Source organism: Stenella coeruleoalba (genome assembly GCF_951394435.1).
Source record: "Stenella coeruleoalba genome assembly, chromosome: 11".
NCBI classification, from domain to species: Eukaryota; Metazoa; Chordata; class Mammalia; order Artiodactyla; family Delphinidae; genus Stenella; species Stenella coeruleoalba.
In genome coordinates, this window is record NC_137157.1 from 94,074,273 (window position 1) to 94,094,865 (window position 20,593).

Sequence of the window (20,593 nt, forward strand, 5' to 3'; positions counted from 1 at the left end):
ACCTCTGAGAAAACATTAAATGCACCAGCATTCGAATTATAGGGGTCCCAGAAGAAGAAGAGAGAAAGAAACGGTCTGAGAAAATATTTGAAGAGATTATAGTCAAAAACTTCCCTAACATGGGAAAGGAAACAGTCAGTTAAGTCCAGGTAGCACAGAGAGTCCCATACAAGGAGAAACATGCCAAGACACATATTAATCAAACTATAAAAAATTAAACACAAAAGAAAAAATATTAAAAGCAGCAAGGGAAAAGCAACAAATGACATACGAGGGAATCCCCATAAGGTTAACAGCTGATCTTTCAGCAGAAACTCTGCAAGCCAGAAGGGACTGGCAGGACATATTTAACGTGATGAAAGGGAAAAACCAAGAACCAAGATTACTCTACCCAGCAAGGATCTCATTCAGATTTGACAGAGAAATTAAAACCTTTACAGACAAGCAAAAGTTAAGAGAATTCAGCATCACTGAACCAGCTTTACAACAAATGCTGAAGGAACTTCTCTAGGCAGGAAACACCAGAGAAGAAAAGGACCTAAAAATACAAACACAAAACAATCAAGAAAATGGTAACAGGAACATACATATCGATAATTACCTTAAATGAAAATGGATTAAATGCTCAAAGCAAAAGACACAGACTGGCTGAATGGATATGAAAACTAGACCCTTATATATACTGTCTACAGCAGTGCACTTCAGACCCAGGGACACATACAGACTGAAAGTGAGGGGATGGAAAAAATATTCCATGCAAATGGAAATCAAAAGAAAGCTGGAGTAGCAATACTCATATCAGACAGAATAGACTTTAAAATAAAGACTATTACAAGAGACATAGAAGGACACTATGTAATGATCAAAGGATCAATGCAAGAAGAAGATATAACAATTGTAAATATTTATGCACCCAACATAGCAGCACCTCAATACATAAGGCAAACGCTAACAGCCATAAAAGGGGAAATCGACAGTAACACAATCATAGTAGGGGACTTTAGCACCCCACTTTTACCAATGGACAGATCATCCAAAATGAAAATAAATAAGGAAACACAAGCTTTAAATGACACATTAGACCAGAAGGACTTAGTTGATATTTTTAGGACATTCTATCCAAATACGACAGAATACAGTTTCTTCTCAAGTGCACATGGAACATTCTCCAGGATAGATCATATCCTGGGTCACAAATGAAGCCTTGGTAAATTTAAGAAAACTGAAATCATATCAAGTATCTTTTCCGACCACAAGGCTATGAGACTAGATATCAGTTACAGGAAAAAATCTGTAAAAAATACAAACACATGGAGGCTAAACAATATGCTACTACATAACCAAGAGATCACTGAAGAAATCAAAGAGGAAATCAAAATATACCTAGAAACAAATGACAATGAAAACACGACGACCCAAAACCTATGGGATGCAGCAAAAGCAGTTCTAAGAGGGAAGTTTATACCAATACAATCCTACCTCAAGAAACAAGAAACATCTCAAATAAACAACCTAACCTTACACCTAAAGCAATTAGAGAAAGAAGAACAAAAGAAATCCCAAAGTTAGCAGAAAGAAAGAAATCATAAAGACCAGATCAGAAATAAATGAAAAAGAAATGAAGGAAACAATAGCAAAGATCAATAAAGCAAAAAGCTGTTTCTTTGAGATGATAAACAAAATTGATAAACCATTAGCCAGACTCATCAAGAAAAGAAAGAAGACTTAAATCATCAGAATTAGAAAGGAAAAAGGAGAAGTAACAACTGACAGTACAGAAATACAAAGGATCATGAGAGATTACTACAAGCAACTATATGACAATAAAATGGGTCACCTGGAAGAAATGGACTAATTTTTAGAAAAGTAAAATGGGTCACCTGGAAGAAATGGACTAATTCTTAGAAAAGCACAACCTTCCGAGACTGAACCAGGAGGAAACAGAAAATATAAAGAGACTAATCACAAGCACTGAAATTGAAACTGTGATTAAAAATCTTCCAACAAACAAAAGCCCAAGACCAGATGCTTCACAGGCGAATTCTATCAAACATTTAGAGAAGAGCTAACACCTATCCTTCTTAAACTTCTAAAATATAGCAGAGGGAGAAACACTCCCAAACTCATTCTACGAGGCCACCATCACCCTGATACAAACACCAGACAAACATGTCACATAAAAAGAAAACTACAGGCCAATACCAATGATGAAAATAGATGCAGAAAACCTCAACAAAATACTAGCAGACAGAATCCAACAGCATGTTAAAAGGATCATACAACATGATCAAGTGGGGTTTATCCCAGGAATGCAAGGATTCTTCAATATCTTTCTTCAAAGCTTTCAACAAAATTCATTACCCATTTATGATAAAAACTCTCCAGAAAGTGGGCATAGAGGGAACCTACTTCAACATAATAAAGGCCATATATGACAAACCCACAGCCAACATCGTTCTCAATGGTGAAAAACTGAAACCTCTAAGATCAGGGACAGGACAAGGGTGCCCACTGTAACCACTATTATTCAACATAATTTTGGAAGTTTTAGCCAGAGTAATCAGAGAAGAAAAAGAAAGAAAAAGAATCCAAATCAGAAAAGAAGAAGTAAAACTGTCACTGTTTGCAGATTACATGATACTATACACAGAGAATCCCAAAGATGCTACCAGAAAACTACTAGAGCTAATCAGTGAATTTGGTAAAGTAGCAGGATACAAAGTTAATGCACAGAAATCTCTTGCATTCTTATTCACTAACAATGAAAAATCTGAAAGAGAAGTTAAGGAAGCACTCCCATTTATTATTGCAACAAAAAGAATAAAATACCTAGGAATAAACCTACCTATGGAGAAAAAAAGACCTCTATGCAGAAAACTATAAGACACTGATGAAAGAAATCAAAGAATATACAAACAGATGGGGAGATATACCACGTTCTTGGAGTCGAAGAATCAACATTATGAAAATGACTATACCACCCAAAGCGATCACAGATTGAATGCAATTCCTATCAAACTACCAATGGCATTTTTCACAGAACTAGAAAAAATTTTTTACAATTTTTATGGAAACACAATAGACCCTGAATAGCCAAAGCAATCTTGAGAAAGAAAAATGGAGCTGGAGGAATCAGGCTCCCTGACTTCTAACTATACTACAAAACTACAGTAATCAAGACAGTATGGTACTGGCACAAAAACAGAAATATAGATCAATGGTACAGGATAGAAAGCCCAGAGGTAAACCCATGCACATATGGTCACCTAATTTACAACAAAGGAGGCAAGAACATAGAATGGAGAAAAGACAGCCTCTTCAATAAGTGGAGCTGGGAAATCTGGACAGCTACATGTAAAAGAATGAAATTAGAATACTCCCTAACCCCATACACAAAAATAAACTCAAAATGGATTAAAGACCTAAATGTAAGGCCAGACACTATAAAACTCTTAGAGGAAAACATAGGCAGAATACTCTATGATATAAATCACAGCAATATCCTTTTTGACCCACCTCCTAGAGTAATGGAAATAAAAACAAAGATAAACAAATGGGACCTAATGAAACTTAAAGGCTTTGCACAGCAAAGGAAACGATAAATAAGACAAAAAGACAACCCTCAGAATGAGAGAAAATATTTGCATACAAAGCAACCTACAAAGGATTAATCTCTAAAATATACAACCAACACATGCAACTCAGTATCAAAAAAACAAACAGCCCAATCCAAAAATGGACAGAAGACCTAAATAGACATTTCTCCAAAGAAGATATACAGAGTGCCAGCAAACACATGAATGAATGCTCAACATCACTAATTATTAGAGAAATGCAAATCAAAACTACAATGAGGTATCAACACACACCAGTCAGAATGGCCATCATCAAAAAATCTACAAACCAAAAATGCTGGAGAGTGTGTGGAAAAATGGACCCTCTTGCACTGTTAGTGTGAATGTAAATTGATACAGCCACTATGGATAACAGTATGGAGGTTCCTTAAAAAACCAAAAATAGAACTACCATACAACCAGCAATCCCACTACTGTGCATATCCCCTGAGAAAACCATAATTCAAAAGGGACCTGCACCACAATGTTCATTGCAGCTCTATTTACAATAGCCAGGACATGGAAGCAACCTAAGTGTCCTTCAGCAGATGAATGGATAAAGGAGATGTGGCACATATACACAGTGGAATATTACTCAGCCATAAAAGGAAATGAAATTGAGTTATTTGTACTGAGGTGGATGGACCTAGAGTCTGTCATACAGAGTAAAGTAAGTCAGAAGGAGAAAAACAAATACCATATGCTAACACATATATATGGAATTTTCAAAAAGGTTCTGATGAACCTAGGGACAGGACAGGAATAATGACACAGACGTAGAGAATGCACTTGAGGACACGGAGGGGTGTTAGGGTAAGCTGGGATGAAGTGAGAGAGTAGCATTGACATGTATACACTACCAAATATAAAAGAGATAGCTAGTGGGAAGCAGCGTAGCACAAGGAGATCAGCTCGGTGCTTTGTGACCACCTAGAGGGGTGGGATAGGGAGGGTGGGAGAGAGACGCAAGAGGGAGGGGTATGGGGATGTATGTATACATATAGCTTATTCACTTTATTATACAGCAGAAACTAACACAACATTGTTAAGCAATTATTCTCCAATAAAGATGTAAAAAATAAAAAAATAAAAGTGACTATATTAATTAGGAAGTCAAATAATGACATCTGTTTATTTTTTTCTTTTTCCCTTCCGCCCTCCATTCCTTAACTCAATGAACATATTTTAGAGTTCTCAATGTGCCATACAAGTTTGAGAATCAGTAGTGGAAACCCAGAAAAATGTATCTCAGTCTCAAGGGGTCCATTAATTTGAGACAGAAGATCAGAAGCAAATCCATCTTTGGAACATTAAATATCTTAAAAATATTTATGAGGATAACGTTTATCCTTTCTATTAACTTTCTTCATTCCACTGAATTTCTTTTTGAATGTCATTAAGGCACTAATCTCTTAACTTTTATTTTCTCCTTATTCATCACCACTGACATGACTTAGTCACATAAACTTAGACCTTATAGTGAGTCTCATGTATGATTGCATTGTCACTAGCTGCTCATTTTCCAGTGTGTATACCTAATTAACTTGCACTCAGCTGAATTAAATTCCATCTTCTCTCTTTCTGCGTTCAGGTTGCATATATCTGATGTAGGGATTCAAAGTGCCCGGTGCTAATTTGCATCAGGATCTCAAATCTCACTACGATTCTTAGTGGCCTTTAACAAATTTATTTTACTTATTCTTTGTATTTTTTAAAGTATAATTGATTTACAACGTTATATTAGTTTTAGATGTATAGCATAGTGATTCAGTGTTTTTACCGATTATACTCCTTTGAAAGTTATTATAAGATAATGACTATACAATACATCCTTATGCTATACAATGTATCCTTGTTGTTTATCTATTTTATACAGAGTAGTTTGTGTCTCTTAATCCCATACATCTAATTTGCCCTTCTTCCTTGCCTCTTCCCTTTGGTAACCACTAGTTTGTTTTTTATATCTGTGAGTCTGTTTCTGTATTGCATATATGTTCATTTGTATTATTTTTTAGATTACACATATAAGTAATATAATAAAGTATATTACTCTGACTTACTTCTCTAAGCATATTCTCTATGTCCATCCATATTGCTGTAAATGACAGAATTTCATTCTTTTATACAACTCAATATCAAAAAAAAAACCCAGTCAGAAAATAAGCAGAAGACCTAAATAGACACTTCTCCAAAAAAGACATACAGATGTCTAACAGGCCAATGAAAAGGTGCTCAACATCACTAATTATTAGAGAAATGAAAATTAAAACAACAGTGAGATACCACCTCACATCTGTCAGAATGGCCATCATCAACAAGTCTACAAATAACAAATGTTGGAGAGGATGTGGAAGAAAGAGAACCCTTGTACACTGTTGGTGGGAAAGTAAATTGGTGCAACCACTGTGGAAAACAATATGGAGGTTCCTCAGAAAACTAAAAATAGAGCTACTATATGATGCAGCAATTCCACTCCTGGGTATATATGTGGAAAAAAACAAAAACACTAATTTGGAAAGATACATGCACCCCAATGTTCATAGCAGCACTGTTTACAAGAGCCAAGACATGGAAGCAACCTACGTGTCCATCAACAGATGAGTGGATAAAGAAGTGTATATATATATATCAAACTCTAGATCAAGAATTATAATTATGTCTAGTATGTGGGAAAATATTCATGCTCCTAACTGGTTTCTCAGTAGCTACAATTATTTTGGTTGTTTTTTATTTTTTTTGGCTGCATGGTGTGGCATGTGGAATTCCCTGATGAGGGATCGAACCTGTGCCCTCTGCATTGGGAGCGCAGAGTCATAACCACTGGACCACCAGGGAAGTCATTCAGTCTGCTACATTTAATGCAAACATGTTTTAAAAACTAATTGTTACATCAATGATAGCTCTGACATTTTTGGTAAAGCCATGATTGACATTACATTGAAGTTTTTAAAATATTATTATATCAAAATATATTATTTTCATTTAAAAAACCACTCTTCTCTGCTTTGTGTCACATGTATCTGATCTATTTATTGTCTGCTATTGATATGTGGGTTAACTAACTCACTAAAACTCTTGCTGGTTGTAAGGAAAATTGATATTTTAATATATAATGGCTTTTAGAAGTGAGTTGAGATAGTGAATTTGTAGAGAATCTTTATTTTTTCAAAGTATGTTTATTTTCTAAATCTGGCAACCCTCACTACATTCTTAGGATAAGGGTAAACTTAAACAAAATCAGCTTCCCCTAAATTACTAAAAGGAAAATTTCCTTCTTGAAATAGCACTCCTGAAGCCAGGCTTCTTGTGGATTTCCAGGCAGTATTAACACCACCTCTTTGGTTAAAAAGATCACCAAACCAAGATTTTATTTTTTGTGTTTTTTCCAGCTTATTTGATATAACTGATATATAATATTGTGTAAGCTTAAGGTGTACAACATAATCACTTGATATATGTATATATTGCAAATTGATTAACATAATAAACTTTAACATCAATTACCTTACATAGTTACCATTTTCCCCTGTGATTAGAACTTTTAAGATCTACTCTCTTAGTAACTTTCAAATATACAATACAGTACTGTTAACTATAGTTATTATACTGTACATTACCTCCCCATAATTTATCTTATAACTGGAAGTTTGTACCCTTTGACCTCCTTTATGTACTTCCCCCATTCACCTCACCCAGCCTCTGGCAACCACAAATCTTGTCTCTATTTCTGTGAGGTTTTTTTGTTTTGTTTTGTTTTAGATTCACATATAAGGGAGATCATACAGCGTTTGTCTTACTCTGTCTGATTTATTTAACTTAGCATAACACCCTCAAATTTCATCCTTTTTACCACAATTGACAGGATTTCCTTCTTTTTATGGCTGAATAGTATTTCATTGTGTGTGTGTGTATATATACGTATGTGATATCTGTATCACATTTTCTTTATCCATTTATTTGTCAGTGGACATTTAGGTTGTTTCATGTCTTGGCTGTTATAAATAGTGCTGCAAAGAACATGGAGGTGCAGATATCTCTTTAGGATAGTAATTTTGGTAGTTTAATTTTTGATTTTTAGGAACTCTACTGTTTTCCATAGTGTTTATGCCAACTTACATTTCCAACAGCAGTGCACAAGTGTTCCTTTTCTCCACATTCTTGCCATTTGTTATCTTTTGTCTTTTTGATTATAGCCATTTTAACAGGTGTGAGGTGATATCTCAGCGATTTTGATTTACATTTCCCGAATAATTAGTGGTATTGAGCAAATTTTCATGTACCTGTTGACCATTTGAATATATTCTTTGAGAAAATATCTATTCAGGTCCTTTGGCATTATTTAATTGAATTATTTGTGGGGTTTGGAGTGGTTTTTTGTTTGTTTTGTTTTGCTATTGAGTTGTATGAATTCCTTATCTATTTTAATAGCAACCCCTTGTTAGATGTGTTTTGTAAATATTTTCTCTCCATTCAGTAGATTGGCTTTTCATTTTGTTGATCATTTCTTTTGGTGTGCAGAAGCTTTTGGCTTGATGCAATCCCACTTTGCTTTTGTTGCTTGTGCTTTTGTTGTTATGTCCAAAAAACTTTGCCGAGACACATGTAAAGAAGACTTTTCCCTATGTTTACTTCCAGGAGTTTTGATTTAAGGTCTCATATTTAAGTTTTTAATTCATTTTGAGTTAATATTTGTGAGTAGTTAAGATAAAGGTCTACCTTCATCCTTTTGCATGTGAATATCCAATTTTCCAAGCACTGCTTATTGAAGAGACTGTCATTTCTCCACTGAGTGTTTTTGTCTCCCTTGTCAAATATTAATTGGCCACATATGCAAAGGTGTATCTCTGGGCTGTCCATTCTGTTCCATTGGTCTATGTGTCTGCTTTTATGCCAGTACCATGCTGTTTTGATTACTATAGCTTTCTGATATAGTTTCAAATCAGGAAGTATGGCTTTGGGTAGCATGGGCATTTTAACAATATTAATTCTTCCAATCCATGAACATGAGATATATTTCTATTTATTTGCATATTTTTCAGTTTCTTTCATCTTATAGTTTTCAGAATAGAGAGCTTTCACCTTGATTAAATTTATTTCTAAGTATTTTATTGTTTTTGATGCTATTGTAAATAGGATTGTTGTCTTTATTTTTCAGATCATTTGTTGTTAGTGTATAGAAATGCTACTGATTTTATGTTAATTTTGTATACTGCAACTTTACTAAATTCATTAATTAGATCTAACACGTTTTTGATTGAGTCTTTGGCATTTTCTTTATGTAAAATCATGTCATCTGCAAACAGAGAAAATTTTACTTCTGCTTTCCAATTCTGATGCCTTTTATATCTTTTTCTTGCCTGATTGCTTTAGCTAGGACTTTCAGTACTATGTCGAATAGGAGTAGTAAGAGTGAGCACCCTTGTTTTGTTCCTCAGGTGAGAAGAAAAGTTTTCAACGTTTCACCACTGAGTATGATGTGGGCTTGTCATATAAAGCCTTGATTATATTGAGGTATGTTCCTTCTATACATAAATTGTTAAAGAGTTTTTATCATGAATGGATGCTGAATTTTGTCAAATGCCTTTTCTGCATCTATTGAGATTATCATAAGATTGTTTTTTCATTCTCTTAATGGGATTTATCACATCTATTGTGGTCAGAATGTAGCCATTCCTTTTACCCTTCAAATGTGGTCCTTCTTGGTCTCTGTAGGGGAGCTTCACCCTCACTCTCACGTTCTAGGATTTTCACAACAGTGTCTTGTCTATGGATAGTTGCTAGATGTCTTCTTTGAGGGTGACTGGAATCAGAAATGACCTATGTTTCCATCTTGGTGACATCACTCCTCCAAGGTTTTATTTTAAATGTGTTCAAAATTACTAATGTTTCTTGGTCACCTAGCAAAAGAAAATGTAAATATTCTCTAGGGCAACTCTTTTGTTCCAGGTTTAATAAGCTCTCATAAATAAATTAGTGAGAAAGATGAAAATCTGAGTCAGAAACAAACAAACTAAAAAACTAAGCACACAAGTAAACAAGAAACCTTAGAAAGAACCAGCAGGAATAAAAATGACAGCAGAAGATATTCACAAAATTATTACTGCAATAATCAGATATACATAAATTAGCTACATTTACTGTGTTGAAAATAATATAAGACAAATTGTGCAATGTGTTTAGAGAACAAGAAACTTTAAAAATGACCAAGCAGATTTGAAAAAGCACTAAATAGAATTACTAATAAAATAAAATAAAATAAATATTGGATAGGTTTACCATCTACTTTGACACAGATGAAGAGAAAGTTAATGAATTGGAAGATATTTCTGAAGCACTGTTTAAAATATAGCACACAGAGACAAAAAGATAGAAATTATGAAAAATAAATTAAACATAAAGCAACTTAAATAAACGTGTTTAGAAAGCAGCATTTCAGAAAGAGTGAAGAGGAAAAGTGTCTTCTGTAAAATTAACAGCAAAGGCTTTTTCAAAGCAGTGATAATGAGACAACAACCTACAGATTTATGAAGTCTAATTAACATTAACAGGATAAAAGAGAGAAAAATAGTTCACAAAAATCACATTATAATAAAAAACTGAAGAAGACCAAGAACAATGATACATTTCCAAAAGCAGCACTAGGAAAAAGGCTTTGAATGTGTTTTGTTTGTTGCCCCTTCTGTATATACATATTATTTATCCTTGCTACACTTTGAAGTTATATTAAAAAGTTATATTAAAATTATGATTACTGTTGAATTGAAACTTTCATTATTATCAAGAAACCCACCTTAAATACTACATTTTGCATTAAAGTGTATTTTGTCAGATATCAAGAGCTATAACTGCTTTAATTTGATTAGTGTTTGCATTGTATATATTTTTATCTTTTATTTTCAACCATTGTGCACCCTTATCTACTAGATATGACTTTTGTAAATAACGCAAAACATTAAAAATTTTTTAAAATCCTGTGATAATTTTTATCTTTTTACCAGAGCATTTACAGCACCCACATCTACTGTTGATACATTTTATTTTTTATCAATATCATAATTTTGTGCTTTCTGTTTGTCCTGTCTACTCTAGGCTTTTTCCCCCTCTCCTTTCTAGCTTCTTTGGGTTTATTAATTTTTCTCAGTTTATGTTTTCCTCTATAATTTTTGAAGATATACTTTCTTTCCATCTTTTTAGCATTTACTTGAATTTAAAGCACATGTGCTTAAATTATTAATGTCTGTAAATGATCATTGTCTTTACCCTCTTCCAAAACAATGCAAGACCCAAGAATACTTATGGTCTCCCAGTCAAATTATATTCTTTTGCTATGAAGTTTATTTCTATTGATCAAAGGTGAGGGCAGAGGCCCCTGTGGTCATTGTGGTATGTATATCTGAGAGCACACATTAGGCTGAGGATGAAATTTATGTGCACACTTTAATGCACATAAATTTCATCCTTTCAATGATAAAAAACATATGTTCATTAAAAACAGCAACACAAAAATGGAAAACTACATACGTAAAATAAAAATTTACCAAGTTAGTCACTTAAATATTATTATATTGCAATCTTAAATTACCAGGTTAAACACATATTATTATACTGTAAGCACACGGATAACAACAGATATTTTTCTACCAAATATAGTATAAAATCATATTTTGCAATAATTTGAATATTATCCCACTTAATATATCACGGAACATTATTCACATCAATACTTGCAGAACTGTCTCATCTATACTTAATGACTGTGAAAGTTTTTTTGTAGACATACATTATAAATTATCTCATTATTTAATTTATTGATAGTTAAATTGTTCCTTTTACTTTTTTAAACAAAACAGCCATTGGTCACTTGAGAAACTAAGAAAAGTTATGAATAATTATTTCAACAGACGTATTGCAGGAACAGAGTTGTATGTCATTTTCATTTTCTCTAGTATACCTTCTAATAATGGGCATGAATATTTATAACCACAAAAAAAGATATTTCTAAAAATCAGTATTTGTTACATTTTATTTAAGTACAATACATCATTTATTTACATAACAGTGTTTTAGTCTTCATTGTTCATTCACTGTTTCTGAAAAATAACAAGGCAGAGAAGAAATCATTATGGAGAATGTAATTTTAAACTTTATCTTTGGAAATAAAAAAGCGCTTCATTATACATGGAAGAATAACAAATTTAATCTATAGGGGCTGAATTACATTGCCTTTTATTTTCTTAAATGTAAAAAATACTTTACATATTAAATTTAGAGTAAACATCCTGTCTGATGTTGCAGTATGAAGAGATCTGTTTCCTTGATCCTGTTTCATTCTAACCCTCTGCTCATCATCTGATCCATGCAGCCTAAGTTCAGCTATGGGACCAGAGACACCAGCACCATCCAGACCCTGTACTGATCAACCTTCGCCAGAGGAATTGCATGAAATAAATAGAGGTACTGCTGCTATTGCTAAGAAATCCCTTTATTTAATGAGAAAATAATATAAATAACAAAGTCCATAGCTAGGTACTTTTAGAGGAAGAGTTAAAAATCTTTTGCCTTTATTTGAATTTAAAATTTTCCGGTTTAAGGGGATTTAAATTTGAATCATTGTTTGTTAAGTGAACATTTACAATGGAGTTAGAGTTAATATTACTTGGAAAAATGTTATTGACTTTGTGGCTGTGAATTCTGCTTCATTTGCACTGAAGAAGTACATGCAATATGTTGCTAAGAAAATTTATCTACCTAGCAAGAATTAGATGATTTTTTTTCTCATGCTTCTTTCATTAAGATTAAATTCAACTATAAGAAGGAACAATTGTAGACATTTACATTACAGGTATTTAAATTAATTTTTAAATTTCTACTCTTGCTTCTGCAACCAGTTTTACTCCTGACGATATTTTCCATTCTATTCTTACAATTACTATTCTACACTACTACTATGACCACTTTTACAATAATAACACTTATTGCATGTTTATTGCTCCAAGTGCTATGCTGTTGACTTTATATAGATTAACCTAATCTCCACAATATATCTATAAATAAATACTATTGTTATTCCTATTTATAGATAAGAAACTAAGGATTAAAGAAGAAAAAAGCGTCACATTTCACAAAGCAACTACCTAACTGAGCCAATTTTAAAACTTTCTTATAAGCCTGAAATGGGGGCAATTTTTGTTTATGATTTCTAACATGCTTTTAATTGTATGTCTATATATCATAAAAGAATGTATATATATATACATGTGTATATATAAATTATAATTATTTACCACATGCATTTTTCTAATATATTTTCTAGACTCTTGTGATGAAAGTATAACATACTCAGAACTCAAAATTCATTGTTCTTCAAATATTCGGAAGAGAAAAATAACTAGGATTTTAAAAACAAAAGGTAAAAACACTTAGAACGCTAGATTCCCTTTTTTGCCTTAATATTTTAATGAACTAGTCATGAGAACAAATATTTGCGGACTAATCTCTGAATTGGATTTATCTCTCATACAAAGTCTTTTAAACTGGTCATAGTGACCTAAAGTGCTGTGTTAAGAGCAAATGAGAATGAACAATGAACTACTGATCATTTTGTTTGAACAATCAACAATGGCTTAAAATGATGTACCATAGCCATAGAATCAAGAATGTTTCATAGATACTTTTTGGTTTTGATATTTTAGCTTTGCAAAAGGTAAGTGCTCCTTTAATCCTGCAGTTTTTCTAAAAACAAAATGGAGCTTGTGAGGTATGTCATAATAACTAGACTTTTATCAAAACAGTCACAGAGTGTCTGTCAGGGCCAACAGCTAACATAGGAGTTTTATCCTCTTTTTTTTGTTGTTATTTTTTATTTATTTTTGGCTGCGTTGGGTCTTCGTTGCTGCGCCCGCGCTTTCTCTAGTTGCTGCGAGCGGGGGGCTACTCTTCGTTGCAGTGCTCTGGCTTCTCATTGCAGTGGCTTCTCTTGTTGCGGAGCACAGGCTCTAGGTGCGCGGGTTTCAGTAGTTGCAACATGCGGGCTCAGTAGTTGTGGCTCGTGGGCTCTAGAGTGCAGGCTCAGTAATTGTGGTGCACGGGCTTAGTTGCTCCGTGGCATGTGGGATCTTCCCAGACCAGGGCTCAAACCTGTGTCCCCTGTGTTGGCAGGCGGATTCTTAACCACTGCGCCACCAGGGAAGCCCAGAAGTTTTATTCTTAACCTAGTTCTGCTACAAAGATGGAAGAAATATTTTTTAATTAAAGGAGGGTGATGAATTAAATCCCTAGTAGGATTTCTGAAGTGCTCTTTTTAATTATAAAATTTCTTTAACAGAGCAACTTGTTAGTTCAACAACATTCCTACATAAAAATATTCATATTTTCCCTGGCTATATCCAAATTTTCAAGTAATTTTTAGAGTTTTCCTAACAGACTGGGGAATACCAACAATGCAGTACTCCCATGGGTTTAGATTTCATTCCAATTTAACGGGTTGAATATTCCTAACCAAAATTCCTTCTAATCCCAACTCCTCAGTCTTGTTTCCATTGATCATCATAGTGAATCACCTTTCTCTCTTTGGGCAGAGTCTCCATGGTGCCTTGCTGCAGTGATATTTGCCTTGCTTTATTTAATTGTTCTGGTACTAGCTGCATTTATGATAGCTAAGGGTAAGTATTTTTCAGTTTTTCATTAACTTGTTTAAAATTACTAGAATAGGATTTTTAAAGCATTTAAAATTAATTCTAAGGATTTCCTAAAGTTATTTTTCTCATTTGTTATTTTAATTATATAAAAGTTATTTTAGCAATTCAATTTTTGAATTATCAACAATAGCATAGGCCCAGGTGATCTTATCAAAGATGTCAGTGGGTAGCTAAGAGTTTTGATAAAAATGAAAAATAATAGCAGCATTCTATATGTTACCATATTGTTACTGACCTTAGATTTACCAGCTGTGAGATGTAATAATACTTGAAAATATTTATAGAATTTATTGGTTGGGCAGTTCAAAATTAAGGACATCAAGCAAAGGTCATTTGAAAGAAAGAATCTAATAGAAGAGATAAATGATGGTGGACAGAGATTCATCAAAAAATGAAAAAAATTATCAGGATATTGGACTAAGCCTATACACTGCTTGAATTCAGTTATGTCTTTTTTTTTTTTTTTGGTACGCGGGCCTCTCCCTGCTGCGGCCTCTCCCATTGCGGAGCACAGGCTCCGGACGCGCAGGCTCAGCGGCCATGGCTCACGGGCCCAGCCGCTCCGCGGTATGTGGGATCTTCCCGGACCGGGGCACGAACCTGTGTCCCCTGCATCGGCAGGCGGGCTCCCAACCACTGCGCCACCAGGGAAGCCCCAGTTATGTCTTAATGTTATAAAATATATGTAGCTTTTTATAAAAAAAAAAAAAGACTCATAACCAGTACTATCAGCAAACCAGAAACGTGAAAATTCCTTCAAATATCAAAAGTAAGGTAATTTATGTTTACAAAGCAGAAAAAACAACAGTTCCAAACATATGAAGGATAAATTTATTCAAAAGGCATAAGTAGATCTAAATCAATGAGAATGTAGCATAATGTATAATTTTTAGTGATAAGCATAAAAACCTTGTTTAAATGTATGATTTCTTACAAAGACATATATGATGATAAAGAGACTCAAGACAATGTAGGGAAATTGAATAAATATGACTGTATTCTATAGATAAATAAATGAATATCTATTTGGATGCACAACGATGGTAATTTTTAAGAATGAATTTGAAAATATCTTAATAACAAAAATTGACTCCTAGACAAACTATTTAGTAGCTGGCAAAAGATGGAAGATTCCCATCCAGATTCATAAGGTAAGCATAGCATTATTCAAATTATTTTCACACACAGGAAAATATTTTGGAACAGCATCTGTTACAAACATAGAAGCAAAAATCCTACATAAAAAAGTGAACATAATACACTACTGTACTGAAATAATACTACATGATGACCAAATTTTGGTTAAAGTCAGGGATGGATCTGTACATTTACCAAGAGATTTGTCAATATAGAAGAGAAGGGAAATAACTACAAGTAGAAGGAAACATTGAACTTGATTAAGGGTATTTATAAGAACTTTCACCAAATATTATGTTTCATAGTAAAAAAATTAGAATCATTTTCAACAGAATCATGAAGACAAAGACGACTGATATAATTGCTATCATTCCTTTGGCTGTCCAGGGCAAAGAAATCAGTAACGCAGGAAAACCTTTTTAGACACAAATATTTTAAATTAATTACTGAAATTGTATGTCGATGATGTGCTTTGTTACCCAGATATACCAAGAAAATCTACTGAAAAAAAGCAATCATAATAAGAACACTTCGATAATGAAGCTCAATACAAAGTTAACAGACTTTCATTTTATACAATCTAGAGCTAACGTCCAATATCCAGGTCCACATTTTGAGCCTCTCACTTGACATTTCTTCTTTGATATCTTGAAAAACACCTCGCCCACAATACTTTTAAATAGACTGTCTTCCCAGCCCTGATCCTTACCAGCATCAAGAAAAAAAAGCAGATACTTTAATACTGTTGTCTCTCTTGGCCCCTGATGTCCAGTGAGATGAACCTAGGAATCCTCTGTGCTATCTAACTGCCACTGATTATTCCACTGATTATTTCACTGATTATTTAGTGAATTAGTACACTTCTCTACAGTTGCATTACTACCCATCTAATCTACGACAATTCTTTCTCTCTGTCCCTCTCTCTCTCAGTCTATGCTATAAGCCTCCTAGTGATCTAACTACAATCCACTCTTGACCTCTTCCATTCAATTTCCAGAGTAACCTCTTCAAAATATAAATTTTATAAACTCACCATACTTAGCTTTTTAATACTTTAAATTCAATATAAATTTTAAAATCCTTAACATGGTTTATAAGGTCATTCCTTACTTGGTCCATGGCTCTCTACACCAGCTAGCATCACATACTTTTTCGCTCACTAGGCTCCAGTCACAGTTGTCTTTTAGTCCACTGAATGACTCATGGTTAGACTTACCATGTAGCATCATAAAAGCAAGGATAATTTTAAGGATGAGAGTAGATGATGTCGATAATTACTCTGGGACAACAAGCATAAATCAGGACTTCTCTGGGTAGATTGATTATGATTTATAACTTTATCCGTAATCCTTCTTGCTACAAAGCATATACATAGACTATTTTTTTTACCTAAAGCATCCTTTCTTCTACTTTTCTTCTAGGTAACTAAATCCTAGAGTAATCATTTAACACTATTCTCTTATAATTAGGCCAAATTTCTCTATTACAATATCTTATGTACGACTCATTTGTAGCATCTTTCACAGTCTCACCTGTGTAGTTATTTGTGTGGTTATGTATTTAATGTCTGCCTCTCCCACTAGCATGTTAGCTTAGAAAGAACCTATGTATGTATTTGCTCTACATTTTAACCTTTGCTTTTGAAAACTATGTTGTCACATTAGAGGTACTTAGTGAACTTTTTTATTAAATAAATTAATACACCTAGTAATGTACATGGCTTATATGAAAGAGATTGTAATACTTTATTAAAAGATATAAAGAAGGACATTTAATGAATTGAGTATATATTAAATGTACCTTGATGGGAAGACTAATCCTGTGTAGATGATTATACTATTCTAGACTCATCTAAGATTTATGTGATTCCAATACATGTGTATTTTCGTAAGTACATTAATTACAATTTAGACATAGAAGTAAAAAATTATAAGATTAACAAAATACGTATTGAAATATATTAAAAAAGAGACGTAGCAATCTAGCCTTTCCAGGTACCAAAATAGTCTACAAAGCTACAGGTAATTTAACATTATAGTACTGGTATAAAATAAATATATCAAAATAAGAGAAAACGGCCTGATCATAAAACCATATGAATGTCTGTATCCATGGTGTATATATATTTAGTTGTTTTGTTTTGTTTCGTTTTTTAATCTATGTCCTGGCTTGAGTGATCTTCAATCCTTACTATATATTTGCCTTTCCTGTTGGGATTTTCCCTTTAATATGGACTCTTACTTTTTTTTTTCATTTAGGGAAGACCCTTTAACATTTCTTTTAGGGTAGGTTTAGTATTGCTGAATTCTTTTAGTTTCTGCTTGTCTAAGACATTCTTTATATCTCTTTCTCTTCTAAATGATAATCTGGCTGGATATAGTAGCCTAGGTTGCAGGGTTTTCCCTTTCAGAACTTTGAATATGTCATGCCATTCCCTTCTGGCCTGCAAAGTTTCTGCAGAGAAATCAGCTGATAGTCTCATGGAGGTTCTCTTGTGACTGACTCTTTTTTGTCTCTTGCTGCCTTTAGAATCCTGTCTTTATCTTTAAATTTCACCATTTTAATTGTGACATGTCTTGGTGTAGGTCTGTTTGGTTTCATCTGGTTTGGGACTGTCTGTTCTTCCTGTACCTGGATCTCTGTTTCCTTCCTTACGTTTGGGAAATTTTCAGCCATACTTTCTTCAAATACATTTTTGATTTCCTTTTCTCTCTCTTCTCTTTCTGGAACCCTTATTACGTGTAGTTGGCACACTTTCTATTATCCCACAGATCTTGCATGTTGCTTTATTCTTTTTAATTTGTCTTTCTGTCTGCTCTTCTAATTGGGTGATTTCCATTATTCTAAATTCCAAATCACTTATGCATTCTTCTATGTCATTTAGTCTGCTATTCATTGCTTCTAGAGTGCTTTTTATCTCAGAAATTGAATTATCTAGTTTTGACTGGGACTTCTTTATAGTTTCGAGTTTCTTGTTAAAATGGTCTATGATCGGTTCTCTTCCCTAATTCAGTTAGAATTTTTATTACTAACGTTTTGAGTTCATTGTCTGGTAGACTGATTATCTCTATTTCATTATTTAATTTTCAGGGGTTTGCTCTTCCTCTTTCAATTGAGAGTATTTCCTTTGCCTTTCCACTTTACGTAACTTTCTCTGTCTTTATGAGTTCAGGTGAAACAGTTATCCAGTGTGTTCTTGAAGGGTTGTTCTTATGTGGGAGCACCCGTATGTAGACGGTATGTGTATGACGCCTTTGGTGGGAAGACTGGATTGATGTGGTTGCCAGTCACATCTTCCTCAGGGTGTGCTGGCCACTATCACCTTGGCGGGGGGTGTGGTGGTGGTGATGGAGGAGCTAAAGCCTGCTCAGGGTGCGAGGTGGGACTTCCTCTCTGCTCAGTGGCCATAGTTGCCCTGTTGGGGCAGGGTCTCTTTCCAAGTTGCTAGAGCAGACGTTGTGAGGGTCAGGCTTGAGCTGGCTCTGTTTCCTTTGTGTGTTTTTCCTTCTCCCTACCCTGGAGACTTTGCCCCAAATGAGGGGAATGCTGAAGTAAGTGCGGCTTGTGCAATGACGGAAGTCTGATGTGCTGCCTGTGTAGGCATCTGTGGCCCGTCTCACACACAGCCCAAAGTTATAGCTTTTCCCCTGTTGTGGTCATCCCAGATCTAGTGCTAGGTTGTGACATGGAGTAGGTGGGGACAGAGTGTTTTCTTGGCTGGAACTGGGGAGTGTGGCATAGTGGGTTGTGGGAATTCAAGCAGCCATGCTGCTGTCAGATGTCTGGGCTGCTTCTGGGGTGCTGTTTGCCCACTGTTGCCCCACCTGGACCACACCCTGGGCCTTGGGTTGCCCCCGTGTCCCTACATCAAGCCTTTCCCAGGTTCTGGATGCCCTAGATCCGGTGTCAAGCTGTGGCATGGAGTGAATGGGGCCAGGGCATTCATTTGGCTTGGGTTTGGGCGCACAGTGAGGTAGCAGCTGCTGGGGAAGACCTCTGTCCGCCTGTCTGGTGGCAAGCAGCATCCAGGCACTCCACACGAGTGTAGTCTAGGCTCCTCCAGCCCCTCTGTCTGCCCCAGAGCTTCTCCAAACAGCCAAGGGGGCTTGTCTCTTCCATGTAGGAGCCCAGGACTGGGACGCTCAGGCTGTGGGTCAACCCTCTCACATCCCAGGGTGAGTGTCCACCCGTGAAATCCCCCTTTTCTTCTTAGTCCCCTCCCAGGGATACAGGTTCTGATCCAGGTTTTTTTTTTCGGTCTTACCCAATTGTGTATCATTCTTACAGTCTTGGTTGTATAGGAGTACTTCTGCCAGTTTCCAGTTAGTTTTCCATGAGAATTATTCCACAGGTAGATGTATTATTGATGTGTTTGTTGGGAGAGGTGAGGTCCATGATCTCTTACTCTGCCATCTTTTTTTTTTTTTTTGCGGTACACGGGCCTCTCACTGTTGTGGCCTCTCCCGTTGCAGAGCACAGGCTCCGGACGCGCAGGCTCAGCAGCCATGGCTCACGGGCCCAGCCGCTCCGCGGCATGTGGGATCCTCCCGGACCGGGGCACGAACCCGTGTCCCCTGCATCGGCAGGCAGACTCTCAACCACTGCGCCACCAGGGAAGCCATCTGCCATCTTGATCCTCCCTTCTAGTACATTTATTCTTATGAGTCCAGCAATGCATTTGGGACTCAAGCTGGAATAATATGGTCCAGAGAACTTAAAGTCTTGGTCATATGAGTCTGCACTTGACCGATTGAAAATTTATGTCCAGCAACAAGTTATATGATTTTGTAGTTGGACTGGGATCAGATCTTTAAAAAATAGGGATGCAGAAAGATTTTCTTTACAATTTATGTGAAGTCTCCAAAATATCTTAGAAGTAACCATAGACCATTCAGACTAAAGAAAATAAATTTGAGCTAGGAACATTCCATTCACTCTATTTCAAATTCAAGTTGTGTCACCTGGAGTGCCAGAGTCTCCAAAACAAAACAAAATACATCATGATGTGGGTTAAAGGTTTCATATTTGAAAATAGTCAGAAATACAGCTGTTAAGAAAATGGCACAATTTTATAATTTTTTTATTTTAATGAGCTTGAATTTAATATATAAATAATTGATAGTCTCACGATATTGAAAGGGTAAT

General features: G+C 35.0%; 1 protein-coding gene across 2 annotated transcripts in view; it reads left to right on the forward strand.

Moving 5' to 3' along the window:
• Positions 1-20,593, forward strand: part of LOC307193672 (uncharacterized protein) — a 55,682-nt gene that overhangs the window by 24,262 nt on the left and 10,827 nt on the right. The window contains exons 3-6 of one of the 2 annotated variants that reach the window (XM_079935963.1): positions 9,050-9,125; positions 11,977-12,068; positions 12,928-13,023; positions 14,192-14,275. In XM_079935963.1, coding sequence (XP_079792089.1) covers positions 11,990-12,068; positions 12,928-13,023; positions 14,192-14,275 — 259 coding nt within the window. In that variant the 5' untranslated portion in view covers positions 9,050-9,125; positions 11,977-11,989. Of the gene's footprint in view, positions 1-8,975; positions 9,126-11,976; positions 12,069-12,927; positions 13,024-14,191; positions 14,276-20,593 lie in introns of those variants that run through there. The other variant, XM_079935964.1, reaches the window with a different exon arrangement.